Below are 15,135 nucleotides of genomic sequence, written 5' to 3'. Positions count from 1 at the left end.
ATGCTCGAGAAAAGCCAAACCTTGGAATAATAAATGAACATTCAGGTTCGCCCCTTCTCATTAGAGATCTCCGTCACGCTTATTTACTAACTCCTCAGAATTAGATTGGAACTTGACGTATTTAGAATGAACACCACTATATAAATATATGTTCCGATGATCCAATAAAATGGAGAGTTTCAGGTTCTAACAAGACTAGTTTTTTAATTTCTCATGTTGTATTAAGAGAGGTAAGAAGGAAAATAATTTGATTGATGATAAGCTGTACTCAATGGTTCTAGGAAAATAAGTTAGAGTTAGAGTTGCTAGAGTGTTTTATTCTGAAATCTAACCCAAAAACCGAAAGACATTTGCTAGTACTTCTCAATTTCGATTCTTAAAATAATGTAGATAAAATTCTACAAAAAGCAGCTTTTTATATGAAGGTTGAACCAAAAGTAAGAAACCATGGTTTATTATAATTAATGTATGTATCGTTGAAAAGCTTACACTGTTGTTTCGGGGTCTGGCTTTTAAATAACGAGACTGGTTATAATTATTCTATATTCGAATACTCCCCTTTAATATATACCACTCCCCTCACAACACAACTTTCCATGCGTTTTTTCCATTGATCGAAACATTGCTGGAAGTGTTCTTTGGTGAGTGCCTTTAGGAGCTCTGCCATTTTTTGATTTACCACTTCCATCGACTCAAATCGGGCCCCTTTCAAAGCAGATATTTTTCTAACCTTTCAAGGAACTATGAGCAGACCCGTTGATGCAAGAGCTTTTGGCTAGGAGTGTAATTCCTCGTGTAAAATTTTTCTAAACGTTTCTTTATCGGCGTTTGCTGCCTTGGTAATTATCCGGATACTCATTCGACGATCTGCACGGACATTTTGGTTGATTTTGGTTGTGATTGTTTCCGGAGTTGAAACAGTCACAGGGCGACCTGGGCGCTGGTCAACTTCATTTCTCTCTCGGCCATCACGAAAGCGCTTACACTACGTAAAAATACGCGCACGAGATAGAGAATTATCCCCATAGGCCTCTTGCAACTATTTATAGAACTCAGCTGGAGTTATTTTCAATTTAACGAGAAATTTGAGATTGATACGTTGCTCCTGATTTTCGTCACACATGGTTTTCAGCACGAGAAAAAAACACGTTGGTTTCAAACCGCTACTGCACAATACTATAATATTGACGGAAACCTGTTTTGTGGCGTGCATAGACAAGATATCTAGATACCCAACGTACTACCCGTTTTTAACCCCACCCGTCAAGAGTCTCCTCTAAGCGCGCAGTCACATATTGTCCATGTATTCAATACACTTTTGAAGATGATGTTCCAGATTTTGTATCCTAAATCTAAAATATCTACCGCCAATCCGTTGAGAAAGCCTGTGATATCTGCTGAACGTTGTTCTTGAATCGTTTGCCATCTATGTTTTTCTGTAGCTCGTGGTAGAGATGATGATTACGGGAAGCTAATTCCCGGCTATAAGAGGGATGGGGCATAACAGCCCGGCGAAATTTATTAAAAAGCCCCTGTGTTTGATGAGTGACGTAGAGTCCAGCGTTTTCGGGATGAAGCAATTTGTTTATTTTCGGAAGATGAAATGAAAAATTCACGTTTCATTTCCTGTGATGGAACTTGCTGACATAGTCAAGGCGTTGCTCCTTGAGTCTATCAATCAACATCCGGGGGATCCAAAGAGTACTTAACTTGCGATGAATCATCGTTTCTGTTAAAGTTCTTCCTAATGTGCTAGGACAAGCTTCAGAAATGTTGTCATGCTCAGTGACCTCTGATGTTTGAGCAGCTCATTGTTAATTTTTTGAACCTGTGACCCGTGATTTGCTCGTTCGTTCATAATCTAGAAAAAAAAGTCAAGGTAACTTTGAGCAGAAAGAATCATGCTAACCGTATTTTGGGAAGCTGAACGCGTAATTTCAGTAGATTACCTACCTTGAACTATACTTATTGTGCCAATTTATTAACAAACTTAGGTAAGAAGATAAAGAGAAGAAGAAGGTACTAAAAGATTTATTGTCCTTCGGGGTCTCTAGTCATAGTTTTATCATTATATCAACCGCAATATACCTGCCAGACTTCAAATTACTATAATTCTACAGATTTGGCCCTTAGTGATTACTGGTTGTTTCTAAAATTAAAAATATGTTGTTGGATGCATTTACAATTACAATTTAGTATATATAGGTAGTTTTGGAAACAATTACGATTCAATAAACGCACGTCAGTAGTCTCCAGTACATATAAACATCATGGTCCCAGAAAGACAGTTGAAACATTCACTTCTAAATGTATAAGTTTTTCTAATTATCTTGAACATAATTTATATCTCAAGTTCTAGCTAACAACTCAGTTTTACAATTGAAGTATTGTTTTGATAGTTCGAAAATTCTTTCGCATACTTGTTTATTTGAAAACAACCTACTTGTATAAAATGTCTCCAACCACGGACTGCGTGTAGACATGACAAGCAATTTATTTTAGCGAAAGGATGTTGAAAGATACTGTGAAAGACTTAAAAACCATATCAACAACCTGATATGACTTCGTGTAAACTTAGTTGAGAGGATCGAGTCAGTTGATGTGTTATCTTCTTCGACATAATAGCCAGAAAATCTGTTTATAGAACGCAAGTTGCTGTATATAAGATAGGATAAATTTGATGAGAAGGCAACGAGAAAAAAAATATACAGTGCTGGAAAGAAATTTTTATACATGAGAATATCAATTACTGCCGGAAATTTGAAAGATATGGACTATTTCTGTATAATAAATTAAGGTATTGCTAGGATGAGCTTGTCGGTAAATTTATTTAATCTATTATTAACATCTAATAATTGTTGATATGTTTACTTACGTCTTGTTTTAATACTGATCGACCTACAAAAATAGTGTCAATAATCAAGTAAACTAATTGGATTAATGACAAAATGCTGCAATTCTTTACAGAAACACAATGTAACGTATTGTCAAATACAGAATTGTGCAACTATTCGGTAACACAATTCGTTGAAGCCAACAGAAAACAACATACAAATTTCAAACAGATATTTATATAGTCAGTACCACAACCGATAATCAAATCAACTGTTTCAGTGATTATTCTGAATAAGGGATGACATTGATAAATCATACCATTATAAACACTCCCCCGGTTTTAATTTCGCCTGAAAACACCTCAAATAACAAAAAATATTGTATTTTCTGTTGACAGCATCGTTTTTCTAACGCGATAATTTGTCATAACGTTCACCCCCTAATTTTTACACCTACAATATGCTCATTTTCAATTTTACAATATTTGCATCAACCATATTTGTCCAATCTCTCATTGATCATCTGTCTTATCACCGTTTCCAACAAGTTTAATTCATTATTCATTAACTTTAAATATTTCCACACGGTATCACAGGATTAAAATGTATTCATTTTATTATTTTAGTGTAGATTTAGTTAATTTTCCCAACAGGGAATGACTTAGGCTATGAATTAAGTATAGTAATAGAAAAATTATCCGAATACGTTAAAACGAGGTAATATACATCTGGCAGCATTTTTTACTAACGTATTTAATAATTTTTTTTCTGTAGTTGACTCTGGAAGAACCTCATGAATACAAAATGAAGCTAAAAATGTGTTCAATAAATTTGAAAACTATGAATATACTTACCATTGAAAAGGAAACAGAAAACCAATAGATGTGCAAGACATAGTGACGACCTCTCAGTGTAGAATTAAGAATATGTTTTGAGTAAGTGCAGTGAAAAATTCAGAAACTAATGCTAATTCATAAATAAATATTTTGCAATGTTTTGTAGGGAAATACATTCTCGTCTGTGTCACTCAGTGATGCATTTATTATTTAAATGTTGTGTTGCATTTTTGTGTAGAAAAATCCATTGCCTCAATAACTATCAGGGACTGATATTTGTCCAACCCCTGACTCACTCACAAAAAATTGGCATGTTTAGTTTTTGTCAACTTCTAACGTGAATAAAGATAATAGGTTACAATAACATGCTTCTTCCAATATATCAAATAATTTTGATAGTGAATCCGTTATCGGCGACTCAGTTTCTATATCGGTCTATTAATCCTATTTCTTGCCAAAATGTTAGGTCTTCTATTTTTCGGTAAATTAGTGTATACCCTCTTCACATTCTCTTATTGCCTCATAAATCTTTGCTAAGCTGACGTTTTGATCTCTGAACAATTTAACAATTTCACGTTCGGGCAATTGTCCAACTAGAAAATAGAGGTTTCAGTTTGTTTTTTAGTATCAGTTTGACATTTCTTATTCACAACAATAGTCGTGATTAATAATATTGTCCCCATGTATTCAAATCATCGTAATCGTAAAATTGCTTTCGGTTCGAATCTTTCTCAACATCATGAAATTGAGTTAATTGTACGAATCATTGGTTGAAATATATATCAAGTAATTGTCCATTACTTTAAGCAGAAAAATGTAATCGAATAATTCTATGAAAATATATCTACCTCAATCAATACAGAGCTGACATTTCCTTTCTTGTAAGACCAAATCGTTATTGCGTATTATGTATGAGTTTTTGAAATTAATATATTTTCTGTCTCTAATCTATAAAAATATTGGCGGAAACTTCAAAAGCATAGAATTTTAATACTTTCACGAGAAACACGGAGAGATATGAAAGGCACCGCACTGTTTTGTGGTTTTTCTCTCGACTCTACCACATTCTTTTGAAGTTGCATCATTGTTGTGGTTTTTCAAGAAATGAAAAAATGTATAAGGATGCATACAGGCACGAGAAATACGTAACATTTGATAAAAATATGAAATAATTCTCAATGTAATGAATGACAAGATGCCAATCAATGAAAATTAATGTCACTGCGCTGAAAGCATAGGCTGCATAAATCGGTATAATTCGTTACTAGCATCCCATCTCTTAAGAATAGTAACAATTTTATAATGTCTCACAAACACCTACATTTTTATGAGAATGCCAGTCGTTGCCACAGGACCTCAATGTGTTCTGTGTCGCGTTTTTTATTCGTAGGGTCCTTCCTCTCCCTTTAGTTCTGTGCTGGATTCCAGGAGGTCTTTTCGTGAATGATTTGTTCTGGCTATACCCTTGTCGTCACAATGCGCGTGTCTATCGCTGCCTCGGATAAATCCTTTATTAATTTCCCAAAGTCTAGTCCGAAATGTCCTTTTTCTTCTTTATAGCTGTCGTCGATGTACAAATCGGAAGTTGCTTATGAAGTACTGACTTACCGTGTCGGGGATTGTCCTCTTAAAAGTTGTATCGAGTCCAAACTTATTTTTTTGGATTTTCAATCTTTTGTGCTTTTTGTACTAATTTTTTTTCCTTTCATGTGTGTGATTTCATTATTTATTTTCATGTGTTCTGTTTATTATTAAATTCAAACTAATCAGATCATTTATTGTGGATAAAAATTGAGTTCAAACATTTTGTCAATTATAGAATGCTAATAAGGAAATTTTTAACGCACCACTAACAAATTGTATCGATTCCATATTGAAATAAGTGAAAATCACCAATGATTTTTGGTATGATTTCAGATCATCTTCATAAAGAAGAATATTAGAACGTAAATTCAAGTCAATGTTATTTATAATTAAAATAATAACGGCCCTGGGACACTCGAGAAAGGCGATCAAAAGCAGACTGTCCAAGGAGAACCAGACTTACTGACTATAGCGCATTTATTTTACGAAGTTTAAGTTGGTTGAAACGAAGTGCCACAAGCAAGTCACCTCCTTTTGTGGGTACCTAGAAGGTGCAATTTGTTCAGCTACAAGATGATAAATACGTTATCAATTTTTTACTAGGGAAAGTTTATAAAATTTTTGGAGAATGTTGTCATTTATTCAACAGTACCTGAAAAATAAAGACGATGAACTTTTATTTGGGGTGTAACACTTTTAATTCCATTGACTCTTTTACATCATAATATAATAAGAGAATAGAGAAATGCCCAAAACATGAATACTGATGAATTGTAAGAGATTATTCGTATCCTTAGTCACATATTTACCTAATAACGCGAAGTACAGTTTTCTTGCAAGAACAATGCTGAGAAAATTAATTCAACTCCAGTGGTCATTTGGAATGATAGAGTTGTGAAATTAAAGATATTCGTGAACTCACAACAGGGATTGAATTATCATTATTTCACAATTTGCTTTCTTTGAAAATAAATCCGAATCTTCTTTTTCTCTATTTATTGAATTCATCAATAATCTGACTGACGATTTTTATTACATGATTGAATGGAATTTCACAAAATTCTCCTTCTAGGACAGTAGATCTTCCACGGTTTCTTATATAAAATCATTTCTGCTGATTGAATTTCCACCTTAAATAATTGCACCTATTTTCAGTCCTATTGAATTTCATCACTTCGTCGCAATTGTAATTCAAATTGATTCATATTTCACGTCGTTCCTGTCTGGCGTTGAAAGAGTTCATTCTGAAATTCAAGTCTCGGTAACTTTCTTATTCAAATATGTGTCACATAGGAATTGCCATTATTCATTTAATTTGAACTTTGCCTTTCCATAGACAAGTGTTAAATTATTTAGTTTGATATTTGTAATTATTACTATTGTTAAATGAACTAGTTCCGCATAATTTATGACTGAATTTCTACTAAAATGATTCGTTTCTCATAAGAAAGTGGCAAATCTCAATTCATGCTCTATAATCAAATATATAAATAACTAAAAAATGGGTTAGTATCACATTATTATTATGTACAATGAGATTAACTAGTATAGCATAGTCCAAACTAATTTGTCCTAAGCAATATAGGATAAACCATGAACAGATAAATACCCACACTCTAGAATAAACTAGTACTGCATAGTCTAAGCATTATAGTATATCTAGAAAGTCAGAATAAATAAATAAACTAAACTTAAATACTCCGTAATTGGGAAAATAATAATTTTCATTAAAACAAGAATGATACGTCGTTAAAAGCTATGAATAATTGGTAATACAAACAATTATACTATAACAAATAATAAATATTTTTTTAAATTAGAGCAATAATCATATTTCAATTGCTAGAATTGTTATTCACCACCAAAGCACACCATGTGAAATGTGCTTGTGGGGCTCAGAATTGCAGAGTATAATTGCCAGCCTAAGCTACTCAAGCCCGATCTAATCTAACCTAACCTCATTGATTATTTTGACTTTGTGGATAAATACTATGATGTTAGAGTAGTCCGTACTAGTTTATTCTAGAATGTACGTATTTATATCGGGATCAAATATTTTGGCCTAGGCTAAACTGATTATCCTATAGGGCTTAGAGCAAATTAGTTTGGACTAGGACTAATCCTGTTGCGTATAGGAAAAACTAGTTTAGCCTAGGCAAAACTGAATATATAATTGTTGTTGAATTTTCACATTTTTAACGAATTGAAGTAGGTAGGTAATTGTTCCAAATCTGTTAGGATGTCTTTGTAGTTAGGTTTAAGTTAAAACTTTTGTCTTTCGGCGGCATATTTACGCGAAATGTACTTGATAGTTAAACTGGTACTATAGCTGATACAAATGACTTTATATGTGAAAGATATTAGGCAATCGTTACTGAGTCCTTGGTATCCAATTCTTACTCTTCTAAGGGCGATTAAATCTTGACAAACCTGAAACTATTTATAGACTACAAAGTTGTCAAATACCACTTCAAACACCATGAAAAATTGAGGAGAAGTAAAATGGGTGTATTTACAAGATTTTCGTGACAGCTTCGGTCATACAACTCAATTAAATTATTTCGAAAAATTATTCGACAAAAGATTTGAATATGAAATATGCCGCCAAAAGCATAAAGGAACCTGTACCTTTAGTACTGCTACTAATAAACCATGGCGTTGGCACGGGAACTCGAATTGACTATCTAAATGTTATTGTTGATATATGATATTAGTATCGCCTTGTTAACTTTTTATATGAACATAATTTCGTATTATTTACTGTTTTCAGATAATGAAAAATCCATGAAATTGATTCTTCATATTCTCAGTGATTCCGATAGTCGAATTAAATTAACTTCAATGCGATAAGACAAATTTATGAAATTTCTTTTCCATTCGATTCATACTTGTAGGATAAGAGGGACCAAAAGTACCCTATGTGATTAAAAACTGACTATATATTGATGAGATAACTTTCGTTAATGCAAGTGTAAATTTATACGATGAAAAGAGTTTTCATATATCTGTTATTTATCTCTCCGATATACAGTTATTTATATTCTCGGTTGAATATGATATAAATCATAGGATGACATTCTTATTATTCACTGCAATTCTTTCACACAAAAGCATATACGCTTAGATAGTATCTTTTATTTTCCACATTTGCAACCTATTTCCAACAAAATATATGGTTTTAAAACCACACAAAAGGTTATCAAGATCAGCCGCATACGAAACATTGTACGTTACATCTGACAAGTATTTTGTTTGAATTGCGAAACCAAATGTGGAATTGTGACAAAATAGTGACATCTATCTCTCATTCCGCTGTTCTATCTCATACGGCTTGAATGTAATCCGATGATAGACCAGGAGAAATCGGCGCATGAGTACCGAAAACTATTTCACCTCAATTTTTTTAAGCGATCCTCAAATTGCCCTAGTGATGATATAAATACATGTTGCCATGGGGCAATCCTATGCTATATTATTTAAACAATTGCAAGGAAAAGTTATTGTTCAACTTGTTTTTTTATATTCTTTATTGAAACATAAATAAAAAAGTCCGAAAAGTCTCAAAAGAAGAGAAGTTACTCTCATTTTTTGCTGTAGAAGTTGATCAATGGCATGCCTCTCGAAAAACAAGTGACCAGATATTGATGTAACTAAAATTTTCCCATTGGTTTTTGTATGAAGTAATTGGCATATTCTGAAAACATGTTTGCCATTCTTATTTTGAATTTATGTTTCATTTTATTGACGGAAAATATGATGAGATTTGACTGAAGAATAATATAATATAATATAATAATATAATAGTATAATATAATAATATAATAATATAATATAATAATAATAATAATAATATAATATATGAAGAATAATCTCCTTATAAGTCTAAACACGCAGTCTATCAACTTTCCAGTTACATTGAACGATTCAAAAAAATGTTGCAAAGTGTGCATTCATCTCCGCCAACACGGCCGTCGATTTTTCGGCATAACAATGTGTCAGTATATTTTTGCTCAGTTATTGTTTTTGTTTTTTTTTTTTTTTCTAAATAATCAATTGATTACACCTTTGGAATCACAAAACTCTGTTTTCAGATCTATAGCTTCTTCGGATGACAAAAAAGCTTACGATGATCTAATTACGAAAATATTTTACAAGAGTACAAACATTATACAAGATATAAGGGGAAGTTTCTCATTGGAATAAAGATTCTTCTTTAAGATGCTCTCATAATATTAGTAAATGGAAACTTCTACTTCAACAAGAGTACTCTGTAATTTTAATGGAGACAACCCGTTAATATAACTAATTATCTAAGTTCCAATAAAACGTTGATTTAATGTTTCTATTGAATTGTTGAATAGATTCTATTTTTGAATTTAGATCTTGATTCTATAAACTGAAATCAATGTTGCAAAAAGGAATTTTATAGTTTGAATTGTATATCATTTTTGTTAATAATAATTAAATTCATTATTGCGGCAGTGCGATAATATGAGCAGTCTTAACTAAAAAAAAATTAACATGAAATCAATTTACATAAACAAATCGAAATGAGCGTAAACATTCTTTGTTTACTATATTTGTTTAAGTCATCTATTTTTTTTGAATGCAAAATTCTCTGATTTCGTTTATATATTGTGGAAACGGTTAGTTTTTCGGTCTCTTCAATTCCAAATATCGACTTTTTTCGGATTTGCCCAAATCCTCGTTACAATTTTCGTATTCGGATAAATTAATCTTATAGAACCTATCTATCTTCCACAATCACGCGCCAGATCGACCTTCTTTCAGCAGATTACACGTGAAATCAGTGGTAGAGTTGCTCTTGTACAGCAGAGGCGACTTTGGTAAAACAAATTATTTCCATCATCTTGAAGTCAATTGTTTCTATTAAGTAATAAATTCAGACGATACGGAGAAAATGTTTTCAGCAATCTAACACACATATCGATAAAGCGAACAGATAATAGGTACGATCCATTCTTATACGAAGTACAATTCTCTCCTATATATTGAAATCATCATTGTTTAACTAATCAAGTATTTATTTCATGATGTTGATGGCTGGCCAGAGCAGGTGAAACAATTATAATACATATGGTTTGTATTTTCCGTTCATCTAATGCTTGACATAAACATAAATGATGAGGACCTTTTATTTTCCTCTACTTGATTAGGTCAGTCAACTATTTTAATTACTGAACACATTATTTACACTACCAGAACACCAATATTTACAAATACACTGTATGGCGCGCGTTTCAATAACCAAGTTGTCGTCTTCAGAAGCAGTTACCTTCAGTTTCTGATTTCACCTTAGGAAAGAACTAAAAGTCGCATCGTGCAAGATCTAGTAAATAAGGGAGGTGGTCTAGTACTGGGATATTGTACTAGTTGTTCAAAGGTAAGGATTTCAGGCATCAGTTTGGCACACACTTTTCGCGTGTTAAAATTTCCATGAAAAATTTGCAACGTACTTTCTTTGTCAATTTCTATAGATCCAACAAGATCACCGATTATTTTGATATTTTCATCAGTTTTTTACGTGGAAAGGCGATCCGAACAGCTTCTAGTCTATAACTGTTGGTATTCGATTGTTCTTACTTAGATTGATACCTTCAGCAGATCTTCTCTGGTTATAGTTACCCAGGAGAATCTTTGCCTTTTCAGCTCCTGCCTTTCAGTTATTCCAATAATTTGTTTTGATCCCATCTACTTTCTTTTCCAATGCTTTTTCTATTGTTCTGTAGCTGATACAACAGTAGGGTTCAGGTCCCATGAAAGGCTAGTATGCCCCCGCTTTAGAGAGCTTATCATTTATTTCATTTCCCTCCTCTTCCCTTGTTGGGCAACTTTTTTTTGTCTAACTCGTTTTATTTTTCTAAGCAATTCTAAACGAGTTTGGATTTTATAATATTGAAGCTTAAATCTGTAATGGCTACTTGGCTATCAGACAGGATGATAGTCTCCTATGCGTTAGTTCCTCTCTAGTTTGAGCTGGACACATTTTTGAATTGCATATATTTCTGCTTTGAAAATGCTTGGTGTGTTGCCCATGCTTTCAGGGTGTAAGGTTTTATAGCATTTCTGTTCATTTCTTGTATGGTGTTTGGTTCCAATTACTTCTACAGCTTAGTATTTTTCCTTAAAGCTAAACTTTGATTCAAATTCATACACACTGAACAAAGGTCATTTTACAGGAAAAAAAAATGCACAGAGTATAAAACGTGCCAACCGCCAAACTCAGTACAACCTTTGGATTATATTTTTAAATAATAATAAATAAATATTTGTAATTCAGAAACCAATCCTGTACTCATCTGATTGAACCGTGTGAGATTTTCCACAAATGCGGATCCAATAACGTGCTGTACCCTCTCAATTTAGATAATAATCATTGTAGACGTGTTTCATGTACGACACACATCGCGTATATTTCCGGTTGTCTGCTTATTATGCATTACGTTTCCAATTACAACCGATAAATCTACAATAAGTATCTATATCAGGTAATGAGCGTTATATGAATTATAAAATTGTTTATTTAAAACAGATATTTCCGAATTTTGGAATATGGAACTTTTCAGAGCACCCGCTTTGAAATTTTAACTTTTCGCAACTAGTTATGGGCTATTTATATTATAAGGGTTAAAAGTAACAATTTATGTTGTGCACGAGGGTGTTTACGATAAAAGCGAAGTGGATAAATTTCACGATAGAAATAAAATTCACAAAAAGGTCATACAATAATATAGTGTGCATCAAGTGGGGAAAGTTAACTTTACTCACGAATGTGAATGTTTTATGGGACACGCCATCCACTGTAACATTGACCTTTCATTCCAATATATTTATCTATTTAACAGAATTAAAAATAGTATTTTTGATAAATCGTTTGACAACAACTAAAAAAACCACCAATTACAAAATTCGAATTTAATTGAAAACGTGAGATCAATTTTAAGAACAATTACTTGAAAATAAACGTACTTTTATTAGTAGATATTGCTTTCATTCAAATATTTCTGCTGTCAATATGTTTGATTTTTTGAGGACATAATCGCAATTTTTTATACATGAATATATCAATGTTATTTTTTATACTGACGGTACTTCGCCACATTGAATATTGTGGATAAAGTATAGACGCTTCCAAAGATTCCCACAGCTCTTCAAAATAAACCAAAAGTACACTTTTAATAAATTTGTGATTTTATTTCTCTATCTCTTCCATTTTCCATATGCCAATTTCTTCGAATTTTCCGGCAACAAATCTGAAGTTACTTCTGCAATGTATCTGTAGGAGTATTATTAGAATCAACACTACTTGCAGTATCCTTATTATTTGTTATAAATATGTATTTATGAGATTTTTATTGAGATGTTTACGTCGATTTTTGTTGATTGTCCATATAAATGATTCTGTGTGATAAGTTCCGTGAGAAATAATATTTCTCCCATTATGAGCAATTATTCTTAGAATTGAGTAATCAGAAGTTGCATAGCAGTTGCAAGAAAAGTTCGTTGTACAATTATCCTATTTTGATAGAAGAATAAAAATTTTTCAATCCAATCACATTTTTACAAAGTATTGATCATGATAGATGCCGTTGTATAACCGTAGATACCAACAAACTCTTCACTTCAGGAAACCCATCTTCTTGGCATATTCAAAAGAGAAATCAATAGTATAGAACTCATCAACTGTAAGTTTCCTACCCTTAAATTGATTGGGCTGGTTAAAAATGGAGGTGATGTAAGCGAATATTTCAAGGAAAAAGCAGTCTTAAAGAGGAAAAGAGAGATTATAGTCCCGAAAAATGAAAAAAACCCTAGATAAATTCACACAACTTCAGAGCTTTATAGATGAGACAATATATAAAAAATACTTGATGGTATAAGTTGCTTCTATTTTCGGAATATATGGAGTCTACACCAGAAAAAGAAGTTTTCAGCGCAAAAGTTTTCATTCGTTTTGTTGTTTTGATAGTAATTAGATAATTTCTTCTATTTTTGGTATATATTATAACTCATCATCATCAATATTTCTCAGCTATACTAGTTTAATAGAAAATGGGAAATTATTTTGAATATTTTTTATTAGCGTAGCCGAATAATTCGTTAATGTAGTACTTTAAGGTTATTATTGCAAAAATTAGGAAGATTTAACCTAGATCTGTGAAATGTTCCTATCTTTTTCGACAAAATTGTCATTTGTATGGAGAACGAGCTAATGATTTTTCAATTTACTTACAGGAGATAGTATCCAATTCGATGTCTATGAAACGATAATTCGACACCAACGCCAGCCAAAACTGAAAAAGAAATTGAGACAATATCAGTTATATATGTTTAGGCTTAATCGTCAACCAAATAAAACTATATAAAAAGTGATATTTGAACATTCTTTTCTATCAACATGTTAGTTTTATAAATTGAACTCGTCTTTCACATTGTTATAAAATTCATTGATGGTTCTGTATTATTAAATAGAATAATTCTGGTCATTTTTTAAACAGAATTGCTGTTCAAGAAATCGATCTCGTGTCTAAACTAAAATATCAGGTCATAAGAATTCAATTATTTCCAACTTAACTAACATAATACTTCTATATAAAAAGTTCCTTTCCCCTTAGTTATTGGAAACATAATTATCTGAGGAAGTATTATTGAAATCGCCACTACTTGCTTTTGTGAATTTTTTTCATTTTCCGTATAAATGTATGTGGTATGGCTGAATTTGAAAATAACTACCCAGGAATAATTTAATTGATCGTAAAAACCGGCAGCTTTTGTGACAGTCAGACTTGTATAGCTTCATTATATCCTTTTATTTTGTATTGTTTGGTTGTCAGAAAAAAATTGATCTAATTTAATAGAAAATTAAGTAAAATGAATCCTGAATAAATATATATGAAGCGAGTGTCAAATGTAGAAATAATAAGCATCAATTGCTGTCCATCAAAGCAAAGTGAAGAAAATAATATAGAAGCTATCTTTAATATTTCATGATAGTTTTTCAAAAGTACAATTCCGATAATAGAAAATATTTTCATTTTCACGTGTTGTCAAAATGTACGCCTTTCAACTACCTATTTAGGGAATGCCAACCGCCAGTACTTTTTATTACTTTAGAAAATGTTTTATGTTACTATAGATACTTCCTTATTTTCAAATTACAACAAATTTCATATTATAACTTCACCAACAGTTACATTTCCCTTTATCTGACGAGCTGTCTCCAAGATCAGTTTGTGTCTCCAAATGCAGAAACGCTTTTATCGGATCCTTCGCCAGGCTAGTGTTGGTAGAAAAATGTATGTTGATTTTTAACAATTCAATTTGATTCTTATCACACTACTTCCATCTTCTTTTGTGTTATTCACAGCTATATTTCAAGATTTCAGAAATAGTCAAATCTTATACTGAAATTTCACATAAGATGTATAATGTAAAATATTTATCAAGTTGCATTAGATAATTTTGTACTGTATGTTCCATCAAAGGTACTGTAATTGTAAAAATGTTATACTGTCATTAAGAAGTGAGAAAAGTTATCGTCATTTTGTAAAATATTTTTCAAATTTTGATTGATAAAACACTGATTGTTTACATAAATAAAAATGAAGAAGAATCTGATTGTAGTCCTCTTGAAATTGCAGAAATTGCATAAAATGTAACTCAAAACCTTTTTCCGAAAAAAACATGTACATGAAATCATATGGCGATTTTTGAATTTGATAAAAAATCAAAAACTACACGAAAAACTCTTTCTGCATATTTCTTAAAAAAGTCAACTCATTGGCAATGGAAGTCAGCAACTTTATGGTCCCATTATATAATTACAATAAATTTAAATTTAAACATTGATATAAGTATAT

The 15,135-nt window shown here is 31.8% G+C and overlaps 1 protein-coding gene across 1 annotated transcript in view; it reads right to left on the bottom strand.

Moving 5' to 3' along the window:
* The window catches only part of LOC130892035 (uncharacterized), a 341,323-nt gene that overhangs the window by 131,451 nt on the left and 194,737 nt on the right, over positions 1-15,135 (bottom strand). Inside the window, exon 3 of the mRNA XM_057797217.1 lies at positions 13,509-13,569. Within this exon, the coding sequence (XP_057653200.1) occupies positions 13,509-13,569 (61 nt within the window). The remainder of the gene's footprint in view (positions 1-13,508; positions 13,570-15,135) is intronic.

This window comes from Diorhabda carinulata, chromosome 3, assembly GCF_026250575.1.
Source record: "Diorhabda carinulata isolate Delta chromosome 3, icDioCari1.1, whole genome shotgun sequence".
NCBI lineage: Eukaryota > Metazoa > Arthropoda > Insecta > Coleoptera > Chrysomelidae > Diorhabda > Diorhabda carinulata.
This window is presented reverse-complemented; position numbering and strand designations above follow the sequence as displayed.